The following is a 25,329-nucleotide window of genomic DNA, read 5'->3' as shown; positions in this document are numbered from 1 at the left end:
CTGTTCCTGACAGAAGACCCACACGCCAGCACGCATGTGTGTCCTCTCAGCTGCTGACTTCTAGAACAGCTTGTCACACATCAACCGATAGCACACCAGGGGCAGCTCTCCAGCGGCTGCACTTGACCTGTGTTGTAGGATCTCCACGAGCCACGGTGAGGAACCATTCTGAGCCATTTGGAGCATGCTGACTGGGGACTGTGGACATGCACATGTAGGTGTTGTCTAAAGACAGGTGGAGACGCAGAACCAGGCATCAGCAAAGGTGTCAGACACGAGCGGCCAGTGTAGGGTGTAGGACTGACAGGAAGTGAACACACTGTAAATTGCCACTGAGCAAGAACACGGGGAATGGAGCTATTAGGTTCTGTGCACAGCATCACTTTGCCAGGGCTTGGATGTTTCGTCTGGCTTGGGTCACCCTGGAGAGCAGGTTTCTGAGTACCAGTAAGGAGAAACTCTTTGATGTGGCAGCAACTGTAATTTTCACAACACTGTGGAAGGCAACACTTTAAAAAGACGGATTTAAGGACAAATATAAATACACTGAAAAACCCATCAGCTGTTATTTTTAAAATCATAGAAGTTAGAGTCTTTGGAGCCAAACACTACAAGGGTCATTTCCACCTTCTCTGCTTGGAGAACTGTTGACAGCAGGAAACACGGAAAGGAGCAACATGCTCGTCTGAGATGGGCTAAAATTAGCCAGACAAAAGGAAGGCTGCATTTCAAATCCAAAGGCTTCTTTTGGTCAGCTGTCCTCTACTCTGAATAATTCCCTCTGGTACTTCTCTCCCCTAGAGCTATGGGTGCGTGATCCTATGTCGCTGTGATCAGGGACAAAGAGCACTCACAACGGATGATGTTGGAAGCACAAAATCCTGAACCGTAGTCTCCGTCCTGCAGGGCCACTATGTCCTGGACACTGCTTCCCCCAGAATTCTGCTGCTGAAACCCAGCATCCCATGTGAGTGACAGCACTGAGTAGGGCCTGCAGGGAGAGACTAGGTCCCGAGTGCTCCTCTCCCACCAGAACCCCCTCTGCACTTCCACGCTGTGAAGGCACACAAAAGGCACCATCTCTGAAGCCAGAACAAGCCCTCACCTGATGCTAAATCTGCAGGTGCCTTCACCCTGGACTCCAGCTCCACAACCGTGAGCACTGACTTTGCTTATACATTAGTCTAGGGTATTTCGTTAGAGCAGCTCGAATGGAGATTAGCACCCAGAAGGGAGGTGCCGCTGCAACAACACCTAAACTCGGAGAGTGGCTTTGGGAGCAGATGATGGGCAGAGGCTGGGAGAGTTCTGAGGTATGCTGGTGATCCTGGCGAGGGGTCGGAAGAGAAGGGCTGTCTTCTCGCAGACTGCCTCAGTGGGACGAATGCAATGCTGATAGAAAAACGGATGGTAGAGCCATTGTGATGAGGTCTCAGATGGAAGTGAGGGCACATTATCAGAAACTGGAGCAAAGGGGATCCTTGCTATAAAGTGGTAAAGAACTCGGCTGCCTTGTGTTCATATCCTGGTGTTGTGGAATGCAGAACTTGCAACCAGTGAGATAGGACATTCAGCAGCTGAAATCTCTAAGCCAAGTGTTGACGGTGCAGTATGGCTTCCCTTCTGCTTATAATAAAATTCAAGAGATAAATGAATTAAAGATGGAATTTATAATTAGAAGGGAAGAAAGACCTTAAAAGATGTGTAAAAATCTTAGCCTGGACTTGTAGTAAAGAATGAGAAAATGTGTTCGAGAGAGAAAAGCAAAGGTGTGACTAAGTGACCATTAGATAAGGATATTAGTATATATGGGCAAAAGTCTGGGGATGATAGAATGGCCCTAAAGCTATTTCAGAGACCTCCAGGGTTGCCACACTCACCACAGGCTCAGAATGCTAGGGCCTTGATTTTCAGGCACAGTCCCCAGCATTCTGGCACAGGGCTCCATGGCAGCCCCACTGTGGCTGAAGTGGGCCTGCGTGTGCTTGGGCCTCTACTTCACAAAGCAGCATCCACGTGGTGCCGTCTCCACTGGGGTGCAAAATGCATGAGCTGTGAGGTCCAGCATCGCTAGTTCTACTTAGATTTCAAAGGCTAAGCCAGAAAGCTTTGGGGTGGAGAGGGAAGGGGTGAGTACAGAACACCCACTATGAGAACACTTAGTGGAGCCAGGAGTGTCAGGCCACGTTGTCTGCTAGGGAAATGCTCAATGGAGCTCCTGGTGTGCAACTCCAGCCTGGGAAAGTCACAGGCACAAGACCTCAGCCCATGAGAGCTGCCATATGGACTGCACCCAGCAAAGACACGGGGCAGGGCCCATCTGGAACCTTGAAGGACCACCCCCCACCCCAGTGTATCCAGGATGTGGGATTTCAAGTCACAGACTATAGATGCTCCTCAACTTGTACGTGGGTTACATCCTGATAAACTCACGGTAAGCTGAAAATATCTTCAGTTGAAAATGCATTTAATACACTTGACCAACTGAACAGACTAGCTTAGCCATCCCACGTACTGCAGAGCTGTTTACCCAGTGGCCCGAAGGCTGACTGGAGATGAGCTCGCAGCTGCTTGCTGTGTTGCCCAGCACCATGAGGGATGGACTGCCCATCACCAGTCCAAGCGCAGATCAAAACTACAATTCGAAGTATGGTTTCCACTGGTTGTGTAACACCTTCACACCATCATGAAGTCTAAAATTACACTGAATCACTGTACCCTGGGGACTGTACTTATTCTGGAAATGTAAGATTTAACATTTGCTTTTTGGGCATGATGGCTTCTTCTTTCCCTTCCTATTTCGTTCTTTCGGAATGGTCACACTTACCCTAGTATCCTATGTCTATCCCATCAATGTATGAGAGTTCTTGGGAAAATTGAATTAAAAGATAAGTGTACCTTGGTGCAAAGCATTTCCAAGTAGACAGTTTTCTCATGGCAGGTAGTTTCCATGACCTTTTTGAGGCCCCTTTTTAATTTGGAAGAGTGTTTGATTTCACAGGTTCACAGGACAGAGAAATGTAAGGATACAGGCTACCTTGAGACTCACATCTGATTTAGATGAGACTCTAGGGGCTGGAACAAATTAATACCCATGGGCCTATTGGGATGGGATTCATGAATTTTGCATGTGAGAAGGGCATGAATCTTAAAGAGGCCGGGGGTGAAATGCTATGGTTTACCTACTCCCATCTCCAAATTCTTACATAGGAACCTAATACTCAGTTGGCAGTATTAAGAGGTGGGGCCCTTGGGAAGTGGCTAGGTCCTGAGAGCTCTACTCTCGTGAAATGTGGTAGTGCTCTCCCTTTTAAGAGGAGCTCCTCTGTCCCCTTCAGCCATGTGAGGTCACACAGAAGGTGCCATCGATGAGGCACGGACAGCCTCACCACACTCCGCCAGTGTCTTGTTCTTGGCTCCCCATCCTCCAGAATGTGAGCAGTACCCTTCTGTAGTCCACAATGACCAAGCATAAGGCACTTTGTTATACAGTCCAAAAGGACTAAGACTAGGGCTGCAAAGAAAGCCAATGGCTAATACAATGTGATTAGGCACATGTGTGTATTATAGGGGTTTCTGGACTGTTAAGATTTTAGTTACTGTAGATTCAGAGGAAGAGGGAGGAGGCCTGTAATGGCAGGGGCTGGGCCAAGGCCAAAGCTGGAAGCTGGGAACACAATCTAGGTCTCCCAGGTGAATGGCAGTAGCCCAGCTCTTGAGGGTTTGGGAATTGCACCCAGGGACTCTGAAATGGGGATGCCAGTGTCCTGGCTAGACTCTTGGTTGTCATCTTTAAATTGCTGTGCCATGAATGGACTGTTTGTGTACAGAGTGATTTCCCTCAGCTTTTGGGCAGCTCAGCAGGACTGGGTAGCTCTGGGTCACCTCCACTTAACTCCCGTGAGTAGTAAATATATCATTCTATCTACCAAGTCCTGAGAAAGGTGGGAGACATGGGGTTAGAGGAAGCCATTCAGTGAGGTTCAGGGTTTAAAAGGAAGTGGGAAGATCCAGTCCCCAACCTGCGGCAGGCTACACGCAGTTCTCAGTGATGAACACATGTGAGTGCGGCTGAGAGTCGGGAGGTTCATGTCTACCTGGTGGCGATGGCACCCCTGTGAAGTTGGTAGGGAACTCTGACCTCCATCCCCACCTGGCTCCCTCCTGGTTGGGATGGGGTCAGAAAGGCAGAGGGGAAGGTCAGGATTCCGCCCCGCAAGGAGGCCCATGCCCCACACCATGCCAGCAGAGTCCAGGGGTTTAACAGCAGAGACCTTATGAGAGCTGGCACTCCCAAACCTGGCCAGGAGCAATTAGGAGACCCCTTTTCCTTTCGCTTCCCCTTGTTAACAGAGGCCAAGAGAATCCTGGACCCTTTCTCTGTACCCGGCAGTGAAAGGCAGCACATTCCTTCTCTCACCAAAGTCAACTCAAACAGATTTAATTCAGATCAAGAGCCAGGTAACATGAATCTCAGAATGCTCATGTCTCAGCTGGAAATCCTGCGTAAGACAATGGATGGCAATGCCAGGCTGACACAAAAGTTAGAGTAACCTGGTAATTTTCCACCATGGGAATTTAGGGCTAGAGATGCAGGTAGGAGCCAAACCGTTAGTGGTGATAAGCTGAGGAATCTGCCAGTTGAACTGGATGCTGAGGGGAGAACCTAATAATGTTGACCAATACGTAACATGTACAACAATTGGCTGTACTACTCAGCTGGCAGTAGAGCAGCCTGTAGGCTGAGAAAGCATCAGGACACCCATGAGACAGGAAGACCTGCTGACATGGTGCATATACACTCCACGGTCTCCTGTCCCGCCCACCCACCTCTGCGCCTCTGCACCCACTCATGGTGTGTGTTCATGACGCTGAGGTCAGTGCCTGTGTGGAATGTCCTCACTGGCTCACGGACATGCCTCCAACAACTCTTCTCTCCTCCACTCTCCAGTTTTTCCTATCAACTCCACAACCCTCAATAACTCCTTAAAGAGCCCCATAGAGTTGACTGAGCTAATCTCTCCTGTCATTCTTTCTTGAATCTGCCCCATGCCTTCCATCCAGAAATGAACCAGGTCCACCACTGACCTCTGCAGTCATCACCTGCAAGAGGATGGTGTCCCCTTTCCTCACAAGCCTTTCTTCAGACTCCTTCCAGAGTGTTCCTCTCGGATTTCTTCTCCCCGTCCCATGTTGGTTCCTCTGTAGCTCAGCGACCTCTATATCCGTTGTGACATTCTACATATTTGTTATGACCACCCCTCACAGTATAGCTTTCAAGTTAAAGGAGGGGCCGGTGCTGTGGCACAGGTTAATCTTCTGCCTATGGCACCAACATCCCATGCGGGCACTGGTTCTAGTCCCGGCTGCTCCTGAGCCAGCTCTCTGCTATGGCCTGGGAAAGCAGGAGAAGATGGCCCAAAGTGCTTGGGGGCCCCTGCACATGGCTCCTGGCTTCAGATGGCTCAGCTCTAGCTGTTATAGCCATCTGGGGAGTGAACCAGCTGATGCAAGACCTTTCTCTCTGTCTCTCCCTCTCACTATCTGTAACTTTACCTCTCAAATAAATAAAATATTAAAAAAATAAAGTTAGAGGACATTTATATTCTGGTGGCTTTCTTCAGCTGAAATCTCCCTCCTCCTGGTCTGCATCTCGAACTGAACACATAACCTGTGTCTCATATAACCTTCCCACTTTGCAAAGAGGGTATTTCCCCAGTGGCTCTAGAACAAAATCTCTGCATCCCCTAACTTTTCATTTTCTGCATTTCACAACTGGTGCACTAAGTCTTCTCGGGTCTACTTTACAAGTCTTGCTTGTTCTCAGTACCCTGGACCATGCTCACGTCTCTGTATCTTCATTATACGGCTTCAACTGACTCTTGCCACTGTGCTCACTACAGTGATCCTGGCACAACCAGAGGACCTTCTCACACCTCATCCTGCAAAGCTTAAAGGAAAGCTCAAAGCTGCTCCTACAGGCTCTGGCCTCCAGGCAGCTCCCGATCTCATGTTATTGTTGTTAGACTCTTGCTCACTCCATTACTTCTACACTGGCATCCAATTCTTCCTCGAGTACCTAAGGAGGGAAGGGTGCTCCCACCTCAGGATCTTTGGAAAACATCTCACTACTTCTCTTGGTCTCTGTTAAAACAACACCTTACTATACCTCAGTCACCCAAATTAAAGTCTAACCCTCCAATACTGTGCTCTAGTGGCCTGCGGAGCGCTGTCCCCATCTCACTTCTGGACAGTGTCAACTGTTCCTGATGGCCTGCCTCCCCACCACTTGAATGTATGTCTCTCCAGGTTGGACTTCCTTTGTTTTGTTCTCTGCCTTCTATCATGCAGCAAAATGCCCAGGAGGCTCTCAATGCATGATTTTAATGAATTAAGTAATGCAGGAAGTGAGACAGGAGGTCAAAACTACAGTAAGAATGAGATCAAGTAGAATCTAAGATGACTGGATGGGATTTTACTTGTAGGCTTACAATTTTATCAGTGACTCAGCAGGTGGAAAGGATGCAAACAAAAACAGAGTTCAAATTCTTTTCCATTTACCACACTCTGGCTTTTTTCTAAAGTTTCTGTTCATTTAAAATTAATTCCAAACAGAAGTGTTCTCTGAGTTGTCCCTCAACTGCCCACACACAGCCTTCGTGAGCCTGGTGCTCCTGCTCACCGCTGTTTTAACATGCCGGTTTATAGTCCATGCATTTCTGGGATAGGGAAACATGTATTCAGCTGTTTTTAAGATCTACCATAAGAAGATAGGCAAAAGCTAAACTATTCAGTGTTATTCTATGGTTAACACAATGTTCCAGACGTGGTTCACTGTAAAAAGTAAATGCCTTGAGGAAATGTCTCTTTAAGGTAAGAAAGTGACAAAACAATGGGTAGGACTGTTCTTGACATTCCAAGAGTGGGAAATACGGGTGAGCTTCCAGCCAAAGAAATGAAACACATCCTCCTGAGGCAAACTGAATTTAGTTCACAACGTGTGATTTAGAGTAAATGAGGAAAAGAGAACAAACAGAACAATACCGTCTGCAGGGATTACGACCTTTATGTGCCGTGACAAATTACAGGGAGGCATGAAAAATCAGGCTGCTATCCCATATCATTTTGCTTCTTGAAGAAAACCTCTATAATTAATCCTTTAGGTGACAGCATATTCTGCTTTACACTTTTGTGTTTATTGGAGATGGACAAATGAGAAAAGGTGTAGAAGAACCTTGATTTCTTGCAGTGAGTTGCACCTGTAGTTGGTTCTCAAGTGTATAACACTAAAAAGTTGTGCTGACATAAACAGATTTTTTTTCTCACTTTCTAGTGGAGTGGAAGACCTCTGATGGGCACAGTGGGCAGTTTTTATTAATTATTACACAAATCATTGTCTTTTGTTATTAGGAGACAATAAAATTTTTTTTTTCAAAAACAGGATTTCCAAATTGAAATACATACCATTTTATAAAAACATTTCACAGAACACAAATTTGGTTGGAAAAAAAATTAAACTAAGATGATTTTCAAGGTCCCAAGTAGATTCTTTACTGACTAGGCACGCTGGTGAGGTGACTATTCTTAAGAAGTCCATAAACAGAGGGCACATTCCTGAAAGAGAGGAAAATGAAATATATTTGTATATACCAAGGAACTAATAATAATTATAGGATGTGTTAGGAGTGGTAGGATCTAGGCAGAGGAATCAGGTAAGTAGAAATCTAATGAACATATTTTATATGGAAAATAATGCAAAATAGAATTATTAAAAGTAAAGACAACATATTTGTGTTCTGCAGACAGAAAAATTATTAATTCCACTTAGCATCAAGATCAAAATACTAAGTAATATGGGAATTTTTGGGTTAGATCTCAGAATGGCAATGCCTTGTCTTCTGTGAAACTTCTAATGTTTAGACATGAAGCGAGCTCCTATGGGTCCATGCTGGCGCAGTCCTTGCATTCTTGTCATCTGATAAGCAACTGATATATTCTTAACATTTTTTAATTGACAGACCCCAGAAATGCTGATATGCTTATACATAACAAAATTTTGTTTCTTCAAAATCTGTGTGGTGATCAAAGGAAAAACCTAATCACAGTGGTGAAAGCAGCCATTGCCAGTTCACTTTTCTTGCCTCTGTCTACATCTGCCTCACCCTAAGGGATCGCTCATCCATTCAACACAGCTGCAAGCAACCTGGTGCCTGTCATGGCTCCCGGGAGCTAGCCCCTTCCTACCAGATGTGTCTCCCTGCACCTGTCTTCTGGCACCCTGTTTTCTAGCTACTGCATAGATGTTCCCAGCACACAGTGGTTTCCAGAACTTGGCCAGTCTATTAGGTCTACGTTTTCCTTCTCCCTGCCTGCTTGTAAGATTTTGGCTTTGTAGACCCCTTCCAGGTTTCATCTCCCCCCGTCATTCCCAGACCAAGTCCACCACTTTTCCCTGTGTGAACTCTGCCTTTACCAGCCTTTCATGACTGCAGAGTCATCTCTGTCCCCTGCATGAAGCATCAGGGTTGCTAGGATCAATAAGATGCAAATGAAGTTAAGGCTAACACTTAAAAAAGTTGAACTTCAAATAAAGCAAATCTACTGATCTTTAAGTAACCAATGAACATGTTTTGAATAGCTTGTGAGCCAGTGCTTAAAAGGTTTCTAAGATAGAGCAGCCTCGTTTGTGACCCCGGGATAGAGGACAACCACATGTGAGCAGCAGTTCAGGATTAGTTATCTGCCAACTGAGTGCTATGAGCAGGACTCGCAGGCCGAGAAAAGAGGGACTCTCGGGTGAAGGAGCTGGGGAAGAAAACTGTTGGCACAGAAAAGTGCTCTGTTTCTTCCAAAGAGGAGAGGGCCCCTCAGAACAAAAGCTGTCTGTCTACTCAGGGTATCCCAGTGCTTAGCATGAAGCCTGCATGTGACAGGCCAGCCCCTGTTACCTGCTAACATAAATAGGTTCTGCCAGTGAGAAGCCACCAGCACAAGTCAGAGTAAGAGTCGGAAACTTTGTGTTCTCCCTGGTAAAGACACAGAGATGAGCAGCTGGAAGTGTCTGTGCTGGACCTGACACACCCTGTGTCCCCTGGGCATCAAGCCAACCACGTGCCAACACTGTGCAGTGTACAGAATACCATTTCAATGCCACTTTCCAGCAGGTAACTCATCTGTGTGACATGTTAACTGCATTTAGAATTTAAGCTTCCGTCAGAAAAGCGTATTAAGATACACCATGACTTCCATGGGGAACAAGAGTTAACATCTATAGAAATGTAATGACTTGGTAAATCTGCTCTAAGAAATTCATTGTGTGCGCAAGCAGGCACACACACACATATATGCGCAAAAACAGAAAAATAAGCCTGTTTTTTTCTTAGCACTGTCTTTAATGAGGAAAAAATACTGGAAACAAACTACATGTTTGTCAGCAGTTGTTTACATAATGGATCATTCACACAAATATTATTCAGCTAATAAAATATAGCCTTATATTAAAAATAATAGAAAATAAACTCCAACATATATTATTCAGTCTGAAGTGAAACAAGTAGGAGAGAAAACAGCATAAAGTTTTGTACATAAGAATAGTCTTGATAGGGGTGTGTGTGCGCCTAAGCACAGATTATCTCTGCAAAGATACATCGAAAGTTCTAGGAACCGACGGGTATCTGGAGGTACCGTACACTTGGGAAGTTTTAGATTTTGTGCAAGCACACTACTGCCTACGAAACAAAGACGGATTCTGGCTGTCCAGCTTTGCATTCCCCACAGAAACAGCTGCTGGTTAAGGCAGCATGGATCTCAGCTCCGCTGAGAAAACAAACTGCGCAGTGTCAGTGTTTCGAGAATGATTTCATTATTTCACTCGTTGTTCCTCACCTAATACCTCGTTAGCTCTTCCTGTATCTTTGTACCAGGCTAAGATGTACTCTAAGATTTTGGGGTACAAGTCAAAAAAGACATGGTTTTTGCCTTTAAAGGACCTAAAGTCTTGAACTTGAGGAGAAAACATTTGAACAAGCAGAGCAGAGACCTAGCTTCAGGTTAGCACTGCACGTCCTGCAGACGTGGCAGTGGTGTCTGCTCACTTACCCACCTCTGGGTTTGCAGGGTCCTACCTAGTTCAGGAACTGGGAACTGCATTAAGTGAGCACAGTGCACACAGTTAAGTGGCACAGCTCAAACACAAACACTTGAAGACAGACTCTGGCAGATCAAGACCTAAATAGTGGTTTTTGATGGGTTAGGACAAAGTAAGAATATCTGAAAGTGAGATCAAATCAGTGATACCTTTCCTTCACAGATCCCTAGATTTTTAAAAATGTTTGAATGATTTTCCAAAATACATTGTACATTTATTTTAGAAAAGTAATAATTTATTTCACGAAGTGCATAAGCACAAAAAACCATATTTAAACAAAACTGAGATAATTAAAGTCAGCAATTTAATGTTTATTTGTGTAGCTTTGTGTGTGTGTGTGCATACACATATGGAAAGCATTAAGTATGGGAAACTACTTCTTCTATGTAATAATTCTGAAAACTTTTTCATGTTGACTATTTTTATTTAAGAAAGTAACTCACATATTTAAATATTGTGATGACATGAGCCTCCAACTGCTGCAACTCTAATAAAGTTGACTGAGTCTGATTTGTTTACATTCAAGAAGCTCTTTTTCTGACCTGAAGACTTAATCTGCCACCTTCACCAGAACCGGCAGCAGGGAACCAGTGTGGGAAAACTTCCCGGTGACTTCGATGCCTTCATCTTGCCCGGTGAGCAAGCTTCCGGGTATAAACAGGCACTCACCTTCCTTCCAGGTGTGCACCAGTTCCTCCCACATTCCAAGACGACAGATGTCTCCTAGCAAAAGAAAAGATCATTTTACTCAAAATGGAAGGCGATCCCTCAAGAAACAAAAATTAAACATTTTATATAATCTACACTTAAAACAAAACTTAAGCAAAATGATTAAATAACTTTATTAAATATTTGTCAGTTTTAAGAAGTGCCCTCAATTACTAACCAAATAATGTATTACAAATAACTAGTTATGAGGTTTTACATTTGTTTAATAGGGAATAATTGGCCCCAATTAAACTGACTAAACTAAGGCTTTTTAGATTACTAAAACAAATTAAACTTTTTAAAATGAGAATTTAGGTGATCTTAAAACTTTTCTAAAATGGATAATGAAACTTGCTAAGTTGTAATCTCCCTAGCTTTATTATTTATATTAAGATAAATTAATTGAGATTAAAATCTTATTTGATTTATTTACCTTTGAAAATGAAGACCGTTTAAGGGTTACACATCCTCAGCCTTGGCGAGTGCGACCTCAATTAGTCAAGTCAGAATGTCTTTAAAAGCTTTGTGCTTATTGCTTCCAGCATGGAGCGAGGTGTTCATTAAGGTACCAAAATTCTCATAAAAAATCCAAAGTTGCACTAGTGAAAAAATGCTCAACAAGATGAAAACTGATCACATCTTTTTCAGAAAATCCAGTAGTTATTTTTAAAACCAGTTTTTAACCAAGATTTGGTTTTGCGTAGTTTTAACGTGCCACTCAAGCAGCTTGATAACATTTGGACTCTTTAAACAGCATTTAAATCTACGGTGAGTATATAATGGTACATTTAATTTTATACCATTTTTAAAATAAGTTGTACAATGTTTAGTGTGACCCTGTTATGACAAGCATTGTTAAATGAATTCTTTCCCTGTTTACAACTATTTATGAAAGCCTTTTTAAATAAGAAAAACATGAAATTGTTAGCTCACACACACGAGATTTCTTTCAAAAGTTTATTTAGTATCAAGCAAGATAGGACTTTGCTTAACACTACAGAACATTTCAAGACTTTAGTTACAAAAGAATACCACATTATTTGCACTTGTAATTGGCTTCCCTTTTTACGCATGTTGGCAAGAGAAAAAAAAAGAACTAGCATATTGCTGAAAGATAAAATAACTAAATTCTATGGAAACCTTTAAAATAAAAGGTGAGGCTTATGTTAAAAGAATGGATTAACATATTTAGTAAACCTATTTTTTTGTTTAACACTAGTTAATCAAAGTTATTTTTTCTCCTTTTGATGACCTATTTTTTCATATACAGAGTGGAAATAACAAAATTTTACATGTCTTTTTTTTTCTGCCCAGGTTGATGTTTCAACAAAGTAGTTTTAAGTTCCATCCATTCAGATTTTAAGCATTTTGATTTATTTAAAAAGGGATTGTTCATAGAAAAAAATTACTTTGAACAGTATACAGGACTGGTGGAGATTGGCTATTTCACAACATCAGACAGTACAATCAGTATCTGCCATATGGCTGGTCTCTGTAGACTCCCTTCGCTGTCCTCGCTGAAGGTGCCTTGTGTCTTGAGTTAGTCCACTCCTCTTGCCCTAAAATTAGTAAGAGGAATCACAATTACATCATTGCCATGGCTGTCACTGGCTTCATATTTTAGAATATAACAATATTGAACCAATGGTAGATGTTGTATTTAAATATATATGCATCCCTGATATATTAAAAAAAAAAAAACAAACAAGAAATTAAAAAAAATTTACAAACACAATGGAACATGCCGGCCTCACTAATGAAACCTACCAACACGGGAAAAAAGGCAATTTTTGTATCTTGAATGGTAATCATCTTTGCAAGAACTTTGGTTACTCTTAATAAAAGTTCAAAAGCTCACTCAACCAACTGGACCGCCTTTCGGTAAATATTAACAGAAGGGAGACAAATCACTTAGATTGTTCCTTATCGCAAAAACAAAGAAAAACATGGATAAAAATCTGTGAGGATAAAAGGATTAAGCGCAAAAGGGGGAATGGGCAAAGTGAGAAAAAGATATATTGTCTCACTCTTCATAGGCCCTTTTATAGAAATTTGCACTGGGTAAAAATTCACATCAAGAACACTTCAGGAATATGAAATAAACTAAATGATACAACGTGAAATTTCAGTCATTATAACTAAACCCGTACTGGACAATGGTATTGGTAACAAAGGATATCCCATCTTTATCTTCTGACATTAAACAGCTGTTCAGCTTCAGGACTTCCAACGAGTTACCTACAGGTCTCTGACAGCAAACAGTTAACATCCCTGCTGCAACATACAGCAATTTAAAAGCCATGTGTCCACAGAGACCAATTTAAAAAGCTGTGAAGGAAAAATGCTTAAAATGACCTCTTTTTTTTGATACAAACATGCAATCAACGTCATTCCCTCAAGCTAACTTGCATCAATTTAAGTAGATAGCTTTCAGTAAGCCAATGTATTTCTCTTAAGTGTTTGTTACGAATAACCAAAAAAGAAAAAAGAAAAAAAAAAGAAAAACCAAGATATGGTCATCATGTGTTCAGGCAGGTGATATAACAAAATACACTTCAAAAGGAACCCTGGAAAATGGTTTTTCAGTTATGTTCAGAGAAATGTCATAACATCCATTAACCACAGTCCTGACTCACTTGTACTGCGTACTACACACTCATCATAGCTTTGCAACTGATTGAAGCTTCGTGTTCTCTGATCTCTTTGCCCTGCAGCAAAGGTGCTTCTTACCATCATTATGTTGCTGCTGCCAACTCTTTTAATTAAATCTGTCATCCTTCGGCATATTCAGACTTTGGACATGGGCTCTCCAGCATCTCTATCAGGTCCCACTGAATTATGAGGGGTCTGGTTGCCTCCCTGAAGCCCCACAGACCCCTGCATCTCCTCGCTGGCTCAGTGCTTTTTTAAACCTTTATGGGATGACTCGCTGTGTAATTTTTTTCAGAAGATTTGAGATTGAGAATGAGTTAAAACATAAAGAAGTAGGAGAATCACTTAAGAGCTGCAGTCTCAATGGTTTCATTTCCTTTTACTGTCAAGAAGCAAAGACACTTCAAAAAGACCCATGCTATCAAGTATATGCAGTTTGCCAAACTGTCCATGAATGAGAAAAATCAGCACATGGCAATCAACCCAAACAGAAAATCTAATTCAGTATCTTAACCCATGCAATTTTCTGCAAATCTTTAGTACTCTCTAAATATTAAATAGTAAAGAAGCCTCTGGAAATAGCCAAGATATGCACAAATGAATGCAGAGAAAGCTGCTATTTCACAGGCAAAGTGACTTTTTAAATTTTTCCTCCAATTAAGACCTTCAAGGTCTTTCTGTGGCCACTCCCCCTCTCCATATGAGGTTGCTGTGACCAGTCACTCACCATAGGAATCGTAGGTCTCCTCACTGAGCCCGTGTCCATAATCATAGTAATCAGCACCACTGTATTGAATAAAAGGAAACATAGGACAAAATGATCTGGCTGTGAGTTTAAAATGTATTCTGAAACTTAAAGACAACTAACAAAAAGCAGGGCTAAAAACAAATCTCTACTAAGATGACAGAGCCTTAAGACAAAAGCCTTACACTTCATGGTTATCAAAAGCCTCTCTCCTTAATTCCCCCATTTTAATACATAATTATATCTGAATCTTCAAACAACACTTTAAGGAACTCATGGTAAGACCCTAAATTGCATGTGAGAATATAAAGACAGAACTTGTTCTGGGAGTGTGTGTGTACACAATGCTAGAATGCATGCCAGTGACTGGGGCGGGATTGTGCCAGGTACTACGGGAGTGGAGGAGGCAGCAAACATCACTCCTTCCCAACAGATGGAAAGTCAACCACAGTGACTTCTGTTGTTCCTTTAACAAGTAACACTCTTACTTATGGATGGGAGAGGGAGTAGGAAGTGGGATTTGAGTCAGGGTGAGAGGGTGAGTATGGGGGAAAGAACCACTATATTCCTAAAGTAGTACCTGTGAAAAATGCATTCGTTAAAAAAAAAGAAAGTTAACCACAGGGACTTTATTTCTGCTTAAGCCCATTCCCACCAGAGAAGTTGGCGCTGTGTGAACTGTGAGCCCTGGACAACACGTCAAGAACAAGCGTAGAGATGCACACGGTTCTGCAGCACTACTGCACTGCCATCAGGAAGTGGTGGACCACACCAACACTGCCCCAGTGACCAAGTGCAGCAGGAGGGCTGACAGATGATCTGTTTAAAAGTCAGAGGGCAGAGAAGCTTTTCAAAGCATTGGCAATCTATACTCCAACATCCTTGAGACAGAAGGCAGGAGAAAGCATGTTACTACTGCAACTTTGCAGATAGTGTAAAACAGGCTACATATACACAATATATCTTAAGTATGCATAATTTTTATGGGATCAGACCTATGGAAAAACCTAGGCTATCAAACCATAAGCATCTTGAGTATTTGAAGACGAGCTTCTACTTGCCCTCTCAGGCTTTCCTCTTTCCCACTCTACTTAATTTTGTAAGGAAATAACAGTCCTGAAATTATCTTAGCCTGTTGTGGAAATAAAACATCCCAGCATTCCAACTCCATACAATCAATCAAAATGGGAAATGACCAAGCTCAGCTATGTAACACCTTGGGGAGTCACAAGAATAAAATCCATGTGGCAACTGCCTACCATACGCTAGCTGCTGAGATGGCTCCTAGAGTTATCACAATAGCTCCAGCCCAAGGTAACTGTAACTGTCATACCCATTTTGTAGATAAGGATATTACACATAATAAAGCCTAAGTCTGCTTAAAATCTCATTGAGAACAGGAGAGCTGAATCTATCTGACTGCAAAGGTCGCACGTGTTAGCTACACCCACACCTGGTTCTCACCCTTGTTTGCTTTCTCAGGTATATGACACCAGAGACCAATCATCAGATGCAATGACCACGGTACAGTAAGCAATTCCTTTGATAAAAACATAAGCAATGGAGCTGTGCTCCTTTTTGTGTCACATGTATGGGGATGAGTCTTCACATTTGCTACCAGACATGCTCCTCTCCCCTCCTCTGAGCTATTTCCTATGTTTTTAGCTTAACTGTCACTTCCAGAGAGAACTCTCACAATTGCCCAGGGTTAGGCCAGTTTCCCCTACAGTATGTTTTCACTATTTCTCACCCTCTTGGCCTTAACAGACGCTTCCATTACATGTGTTGACTGACTGGGTATATGGAGAAGGGTACCTCCATCACTCTGGTGTGTCACGAGTAGCTTCCTGAGAATGTCCTGCTGAGGAGCACTCTAAAAGACCAGGAGGATGAAGGTGGAGAAGGGCTGAAAAGGGATGGGCAGAAGCAGTGGCAATAAGGGCCTTCCATCAGAAGGAGCAGCAGACGCAAGCATGGAGGCAGGAAACAGGCTGAAAAATCTGAGTAGCTGCAAGTAGTTCTTCATATAGAATAGTAAGTATTGATAAAATACTTGGGCCAGAATTTCCTCTCTATGCAGAATATAAGCTACACTTTGTTATCCTGGTTTAATCGAGTTGATTGAAAAGAGTATAAAATACTGGTTATGATATGAGCTCTCTGTAAAACATAAGCTCTCTGAAATGTGCTGTTAGTCTCACTGGCCCTTTTAAATGCTTCCCAGGAACAAAACAGTCACTTCTAGAGCTGACTGATATGACATGGCAGTGTGTAATCTTTCCAGAGGCACATATACAGCTACAGAGTCTTAAAAAATGGTCTTCAAACTCAGGGCTGGATTCCTAGAGAATCTGGAAGACAAAAAGGAGGTGTAAGAGGAAAGGAGCTACTGTGAGCCCATCGCTGCCGCATCAGCAGCACCTCATGTGTGTGACCTCACGTGCTGTGAAAACATCTCCATGCTGCCGCGGCAGTATGGCTCAGACAGGTTATACCACGTGCCCAGGGTCACACACTTCTAAGTGGTGGCACCTACTCATACCAAAGATGTGACCTGCTCACCATGGCAGGTACCTGCGAGGGAGGGTCCTGCTTTACTCTCACATATGTTGCTGATCTTCCAGAATGCCTCTGGGTTGGTCCTTGTGGAGCACCTATACCCCGTCTCATGCTAAGAAACAAGCCAGGGTCCAAGCGGAACTCACTGCCACATGATTACAGTGACCTCTAACTGCCTTACTTCTCTTTGGCCTCAATTCTCCCCCCCCCCCCCCTTTCTGTAGGTCAATCTTTCCCTCAAGGCATAATATACATTTAAGATGAGAAGAAAAGAAGGACTTGCTGAAAAAAGGAGAAATTTTCATATTCAAAACAGACCATATATCCAACATAAAAACAGTGAAACAAATATGGTTTTCCTACTTAAGATATTGTAGCTTCAAAGATAGAATGCTATTAAAGTAGAATGGTTTCCTTGTCTTGAGAACAATCAGACTCAAACCTTTGATATACATAACAGTGTCAACAGTCCACACATCTTCTAAACAAGAGCCTTTGCCTGCAGTGCATCTTGATAGAGTCACTATTCTGGCTGGATCCTGCTGTTCCTCTGTCTGGCCAAGGGCTGATCCACATGCTGCGTGGAGTTCCTTGAAGCTCTAACATACACACAATGGCTCATTCATAGAATCTGGCCTTAAACTAGTCAAAATAACTTCTCTTTTTGCTAAAAATAAATTGGCTAACACTTCTTTTAAATTTTATTTATTTATTTATTTATTTATTTATTTTTTGACAGGCAGAGTGGACAGTGAGAGAGACAGAGAGAAAGGTCTTCCTTTTGCCGTTGGTTCACCCTCCAATGGCCGCCGCGGCTGGCGCGCTGCGGCCGGCGCACCGCGCTGATCCGATGGCAGGAGCCAGGAGCCAGGTGCTGTTCCTGGTCTCCCATGGGGTGCAGGGCCCAAGCACCTGGGCCATCCTCCACTGCACTCCCTGGCCACAGCAGAGGGCTGGCCTGGAAGAGGGGCAACTGGGACAGAATCCAGCGCCCCGACCAGGACTAGAACCCGGTGTGCCGGCGCCGCTAGGCGGAGGATTAGCCTAGTGAGCCATGGCGCCGGCCTTGGCTAACACTTCTTAAAAACTCAGTACTAAATTAAATTAACCTCAGTCTTCTTTCAAAGGTCACAAGTAACAACATAATGGTTCCTTGGAAAAAACCTTGAGGTTCTTGAGTTTTTTTTTTTTTTTAAAGATTTGATTTATTATTTGAAAGGCAGAGTTACAGAGACAGACAGAGAGAGAGAGAGACAGACAGACAGACAGACAGAGAGGGTTTTCATCCACTGGTTCATTTACTAAATGGCTGCAATGGTAGGGGTGAAACTGGGAGCTTCATCTGGGTCTCCCATGCGGGTGCATCGGCCCTACCACTTGGGCCACTGTCTACTGCTTTTCCAGGCCATAAGCAGAGAGTTGGATCAGAAGAGGAGTAGCTGGGACACAAACTGGTGCCCACATGGGATTCTGGCACCACAGGCGGAAGGTTAGCTTACTACGCCACAGCTCAGGCACCGAGTTCTTGAGAATTTTATCTCTGTCACAAGGATAAAGTGAGAGTGACCACCTCATACAACTGAAAAGGAATTTCTTTGAGATGGTTCTCGATTGTTTAAGTTGAAATCAGAAAGGACAGCTAAAGGACTGATACACAGAAGAGTCTAACAATTGCTTTCTGACCAAACTAAGCCTCCTTTATTAAATGAAGTAAGCAGTAATAAACATCAGTACAGATTGGGAATTTGTCTGTGAAGCACAGCTACGGATAAAAAAATGGAGGTGAAGAATGCTTTCCAATGAACAAAAAGATAACAGGTAGCATAATTTGGTCCAGCAATGGTTTGGTGATATGACAGTCTCAGTTTTGACAAGTGAAAACTTTAAACTGACATTTGCTATCAGTTCACCCAGTTTCTGATTATTTATTGCAAGACTGTCATCAAGCTGAGGAGCTGGGCACAGCTGAGCCCCATTCTCATACCTGTCAGTTCCATCTGAATTGCTTTTGCAGCATTTCATTTCGTGCACCTCAAATGTCTATTAGCCAAAGATGTGTCCTACTTCCCAAGGATAAACTAAAAACTCAACATACAGGGAAGAGGGAAAAACATTAAAATCTCTTCATTTATAGACAGAAATTAAAATGTTAATAATAAAAATTAAAATATTTATAGTCTGAATATTCCTGACCTCCACTAAAAGGGAACACGTGGAAGCCCCTCCCTCAGTAGCTCCAGAGTGGGCCTCTCTCTCTGACAGAGAATCTGACTCTCCATCTCCAGATCACGAGGTTAGTCTTCCTCTCCAGCAAGCCTACACTCCACACATCCCACCCATCCTCATTCCCCACCCAACTCCGCAACTCTTTCACTGTGCACTACGGAATTCATGAAATTCAACAGAATTTCATATCTAGCAAAATCCCTGTATATTCTCAAACTCTTTGAAACCTTCTTGTCCAACAGAAAGTTGATTCACTGTAGTGACAAACCTTTTCCCTCAGCTCTCTCCAATGTTTTCATTATCTACCAAGCTAAGGGACCACTGGGCCTAGAAGGGTCACTGTACTCTTTCCTCTACCCTTAAGACAGACACATCACTTCACTTTCAGATCTTTATGTTTCACTTTTCTGGACCAACACCTGGCTGCGAGTCTCCCAACAGCACCAATGTGCTGAGTCTTAGTGATTTCTGTACATAAGTAGATAATCATTTAAACAAGCAGGCCTCTCAATCACTGAGTCTCAGTTTTCTCAGAGTCCACTGATCTTGCCTCCTTTGACCATTCAGTTTCCATGCACGCTAGGATCTTACATATTCAGTGTCATGTTCCAAACATTCTGACTACTATTTCCTCTCTTTACGTTGCTGGTAATACACTGATTATTCTTCCAAATCCATTGCAATCATCCCCTCTACTACTTTTATACTCTTCATCCTTCACTAAATTCAAGGATCAATTCTCGTTCCTCATGTTATGTGACCGATCAGTAATTAATGCAACTGACCTCCTTCCTCTTCCCTGATATTCTTTTCTGTTCTTGGCCTCCAGGATGTTCTGCTTCCTGGTTTCATTCCTGTCTCACTGACTACTTATCAGTCACCCAGTCATCTTTCTTCTTAAAACTGGAACAGTCCACAGTTCAGAGCCTGGTACTTTTTTCTGCTTTATCTAACAGGTCCCTTGGCACAAACGTTTATCTCAAATCTTTACTTGAAATGTAATCTAAATAGAAAATTCTCCCAAATTTATAGCTCTAGACCAGGTATTTCTGCAAGGGTCATTTTACACCTATGTGTCTGCTCAACATTTCAACTTCTAATAGTCATCTCAAATCTAAGGCCAAAATTACATGGAACTTCTCATCTCATTACCTAAGTCTTTCTACATCTCAGATGATACTAACTTTATTTTGTTTTTTAAGGACAGAAAGCTGAGAGCCATTCTTTTCACCAGCTATAATATTTGCCTGGAACAATTTTACCTACAAACATCTTCATGGCTAACTTTACCTTCCTCAAGACTGCTCAAACGATGCCATATCCAAGACATCTTCTGAGATGAAAACTGCAATCCCCTACCCTGGCACACCTGATCCACTTTATCTTGCTCTATTTTCTTTTTTCCACACAATTTGTCACCTTCTAAATACACCCTAATCTATTCATTATGCTCACTGTTAACTTTCTCTCATGAAAACGTTAAGTCCTACAAGGGAGGCATTTGTGTCTGTTTTATTCACTCACACATACACACACACACACACACACACACACACCACACATTAAATACTCTGACTGAATAGATTACAACAAAATTATCAAAAACAAAAACAAACCAATCTGTGTGTTCAGGCAGTTTAGAAAAGACAAAGTGTTAGTAATGAGTAAACTTGAACAAGAGGCATTTCCCTGACCCACCTCAATTCTAAATGTATAAGGATTCAAAGAAACAAAGAAGATGTGAACTCTTGCCTCTTAGTAGCTCGTACAAATACATCTCCATAGAACAGGGAGTAAGTAGAGACCCTGGTATCAGAGTCTAATTTTGTTGGTGGTAGGAAGAAGGTAAGAAGGAGGAGGCTATTCAATGAAGGTGACACATGAGTGGTTGAGGGACTTTGAGGAAGAGGAGAGAGACTGTGATGCGCCTGAACTCCTGAAGAAGGGGAATTACTAGTAATCCTACTATATTCAGGGTGCTGCTGGCAAATATATAATTACAGAATATATCTATACTCACTATTATAAATAATTAAAACTATAGTTACACATTTTAAGTATACATGATCTCATTTATGACAATGCTGTGAAGCAGGTATTATTCTATTTCCTTTATATACAAAACAAATGAAGCTCTCAAAGCTTACTGAGGTATCCAAAGATGATCAAGTAAAAACCAAAGCTGTAAGTCAACTCTGTCTCACATAACAGCTGATTTTTGCCCAGACACCAGGGCACCTGTTTCTGAAATGCTAAAAGCCAGGAGTTTACCCTTTTGACAAGAAATCTATACAAGTATGTTTATACACAGATTTTTTTTTTCTTTCCTTATGTCTTCTCTCTTTATCCCAAATTGACAACCTGTGACAATCACATCTTTTTGGCACTTGGTATACCTTTTCAATGTGAATTATAATCCACATTTTTTACTTTGATTTGTCCCATTTTTAAAAAGTATTCTCTCCTCCCCAAGCCCCTTTTAAAAATATTTATTTATTTATTTGGAAGGCAGAGACAGAGAGACATAGATCTTTCATCTCTCGTAACATCTCCCAGATGGACATGGGCCAAGTCAGAGTCAGGAGCCTGGAATTCCATTCTGGGTCTTCAATATGGGCAGCAGGCATCCAAGCACTGGGGCCTTGTTAGGCACATTAGCAGGAATCTGGATTGGAACTGGAGTAGCCAGGCCTCAAACTGGAAGCAGCAGCTTAACCCTGGCCACAATGCCTGCCCCACTACTTTCCTTCATCTGCTTTGTTTTCCCTTTCTGGAAACCTCAGTGTAGTTACTTTTGAAGTTTGGGCTCCATCTTTCTTATCTCCTAGATTTCCTATCATGCAGTTCTTCCCCTTTAGTACTATTCATTGGCCTGCTTAGCCATCTATTAATTCCTTAATTCCCAATTCTAACTTGTTTGGCCTTTATGGATGCCTTCCATTCTTATTCACTTGAAGATTTATTACTTACTTTATAATCATCCTCTATTTGATGTGCGCTGTCACTCATGGTGTCGGGTTCTCAGTTTACTGAGTCGAAGTTTCTTACATGGCTTGTAAATCATGGGTGTGTGTTAATTCCTGCTTTCAAGATTCTCAAAGTTTGCTTGTCTGTGAATGTTATCACTTATTTAAAATAGTTTCCTCAATCGGACTTGCCCCAAATGGTGGAGTTAGAAATGTGCCAGGGGATTCTAATACAATCCCATCAAGGCTGCATATACCAATGCCATCTCACTAGTCCAAGTGATCAATTTCAGTTCACAATTGATCATACTGATAGGTCTAAGAGTCAAAGGGATCACACAAACAAGACTAGTGTCTGCTAATACTAACTGATAGAATAAAAAAGGGAGAGAATAATCCAGCATGGGAAACGGGATACACAGCAGACTCATAGAATGGCAGATGTCCTAAACAGCACTCTGGCCTCAGAATCTCAGAATCAGCCCTTAAGGCATTTGGATCTGGCTGAAGAGTCTATGAGAGTATTTTAGACATGAAAAGCCAAGACACTCTGGAAAAAACAACAACAACAACAACCACCACCACCTAAATGAAAGATCTCTGCGAGTGAGATCCCAGTAGAAAGAATGGGCCATCAAAGAAGGAGGTACCTTTCTCTGAAGGGAGGAGCGAACTTCCACTTTGACTATGACCTTGTCGAAATAAGATCGAAGTCAATGAACTCAAAAGGCTTCCATGGCCTTGGCAACTCATGACAAGAGCCTAAGGAGATTACTGATACCATAAACAAGAGTGTCAAATTGTTAAGTCAACAATAGGAGTCACTGTGTACTTACTCCTTATGTGGGATCTCTGTCCTTAATGTGTTGTCCAATGTGAATTAATGCTATAACTAGTACTGAAACAGTATTGTACACTTTATGTTCTGTGTGGGTGCAAACTGATGAAATCTTTACTTAATATACACTAAATAGATCTTCTGTATATAAAGAGAATTGAAAATGAATCTTGATGCGAATGGAATGGGAGAGGGAGTCGGAGATGGGAAGGTTGCGGGTGGGAGGGAAGTTATGGGGGGCGGGAAGACATTGTAATCCATAAACTGTACTTTGGAAATTTATATTTACTAAATAAAAGTGAAAAAAAAATAAAATAGTTTCCTGATGTTGATAACAGAAAAAGGGCACACTCTACGTTTGGGGGTTCCTAATTCCCCCAGAGGGAGGTTTTACCAGAGGCTTAGTCCTGTGTTGTGATGCCTTTAATCTGGGAATAAACAGTACTGCTTTGTACTTCCGAGCTCCACTGAGTCAGGAGCAAGACCAGACCAGCCTAGTTGCTCCCAAGGCAGTTTTTCTATCAATTATGAGAACACCCTGAGCCCCTTAGTACTCCTTGGTCACAGCAATTGATTTGGGATTATATCTTTCACAGAACACTCTAACACTCTTCTCCTGAATGGGGGTTTGTTGTTTTGTTTTCATAGAACTGGTTTCATTTCCTTCTTTCTCAGTAAATCTTTTCAAACTCATTTCTGCTACTATGTGAGATTTTAAGGAGGGATTGTATGGAACAGGTATATATTCTTAGTCCATCTCCTTGATTTTATTTTTGTTTATGTTTTTAAAGTCCTCTAATTTATAACACATTTAGACAATCTTTAGTTCTCAAAATCTGTGCTTGAAGAAGACATTATTTAATTTTACAGGTAAGAAAAAAGATAAAATGAGAACCATATCTAATGCACATTTGTTATGTACAGTACTTATCCTTAATATATGATGGTATTCCAAAAACAAAAAGGTGATTGGAAGACTAATATGAACATGGGCACTGAAAACTCTGTCCATGCATCAGTGAAGAGTGTCTAACAGTACTGTCTGTTTACTATTGGTGAAATGACTTTCTTTGGAGGAGAGGAAGAACAGTAAATCCCTTCAGACGTCATTACTAAGTTCTGCACTACTGCATTAATACTGAAGAGCTAATTTCCATGATTATTTCATCCTGTTCCTTTAAAATCTTATCATTAGTCACTGTGATAAAAATATTTTATCCAACATTGACTAAATGCTTATCATGATAGGAAAAGCTGAAGAACGAGACATGTACAACCCAGGTAATTGCTTACTGACTGACTGTCCCAGTCTACCATTTCCATTCTACTTAGGGGGTTTAATTCTTAAAAACACCATTAAGAAACTTTATATTCAGGGCCTGCACTGTGGTGCAGTAGGTTAAGCCACTTCCTGCAATGCTGGCGTACCATACCAGAGCACAGGCTCAAGTCCTTGCTGCTGTACTTCCAATCCACGTCATTGCTAATATTCCTGGGAAAGCTGTGGAAGATAGCCCAAGTACATGAGCCTGACACCTGTATAGGAGACCAGATGGAGTTCCTGGCTCCTGGCTTCAGTCTGGCCGGGCCCCAATTGTTGTGGTCATTTGGGCAGTGAACGAGTAGGTGGAAGATCTTTTTCTCCCTGTCTCTGTCACTCTAATTTTCAAATAAATAAAAATAATTCTCAAAAGACCAAAAATTTTTATAGACAATATATGAAAGTATTTAAAATGAATTTTGGGGATAATATCTCATTTTCCCATGTCATGGATTCCTCAAGATTTAAAATCCTTTATGGTAAATGGCTAAAACATTTCGAATCTGTTTTCAATAAAAGTCTTACTTATCTAACAGTTATTTGATGAATCTAATACTTCATCAGAAGGATATTTAGTAAGTTTCAGAATGAGGATGTGTAAGTTGGACAGAAAAAGAGCTATAACAAGGTCCTGTCTTCTGACCATGGCTTTGTTGCTTTTTAGCCTTTCCTTGATTTTTGTGAATCAGAGTTGCTACTGGAGCTATTGTCATCCAACCTGGGAAAGGTATCATAGTAACTTTGCTTCATTCCTGTCTTCTATCTTTCATTAAATGTGTTTAAATTGAATACATGATTGCTAATATTTTGTCCCTCTTGGGAATTCTGAGTTAGTGCAAGTTTTGTTCTGTGAGGTGACCTGGCATTCAGAGTGCTTCCTATGTGAGCAGCAGGCAGCCACCATGACATTTCTGCCTCAAGGAACTTATGATGTGAGGATGATTCACTTGTTGGGAAGGATGCACAAGGTGTAGAATATTCTGGACATCTCACTTGACTTTGAATTGCTGCTGGATTCCACAGCATTCACACTGCATCTCCAAAATGGCCTGGAGAAGTGGTTTACCAAGTGTGGCCTGCAGACTCCCAGAGGGCCATCAAAGTAAAACTACTTTCCCAGTAATACTAAGATGTTACTTGTCTTTTTCACTGTGATGACATTTGCAC

General features: G+C 42.0%; 1 protein-coding gene across 3 annotated transcripts in view; it reads right to left on the bottom strand.

Annotated features, from left to right (window-relative positions):
• Positions 1-6,460: 6,460 nt before the first annotated feature.
• Positions 6,461-25,329, bottom strand: part of KHDRBS3 (KH RNA binding domain containing, signal transduction associated 3) — a 206,013-nt gene continuing 187,144 nt past the window's right edge. For 2 of the 3 annotated variants that reach the window (XR_007918874.2, XR_007918873.2), the window contains 4 exons: positions 14,235-14,293; positions 12,265-12,414; positions 10,817-10,870; positions 6,461-7,614 (listed from right to left, as the gene is read on the bottom strand). Coding sequence is in view for 1 of the 3 variants with exons in the window: in XM_051844066.2 (XP_051700026.1) it covers positions 12,323-12,414; positions 14,235-14,293 (151 nt within the window). In the remaining 2 variants the exon portion in view is untranslated. Of the gene's footprint in view, positions 7,615-10,816; positions 10,871-11,798; positions 12,415-14,234; positions 14,294-25,329 lie in introns of those variants that run through there. The other variant, XM_051844066.2, reaches the window with a different exon arrangement.

This window comes from Oryctolagus cuniculus, chromosome 6 (genome assembly GCF_964237555.1).
Source record: "Oryctolagus cuniculus chromosome 6, mOryCun1.1, whole genome shotgun sequence".
NCBI lineage: Eukaryota > Metazoa > Chordata > Mammalia > Lagomorpha > Leporidae > Oryctolagus > Oryctolagus cuniculus.
Note: the sequence above shows the minus strand (reverse complement) of the source record. Positions and strands in the feature narration are given on the sequence as shown.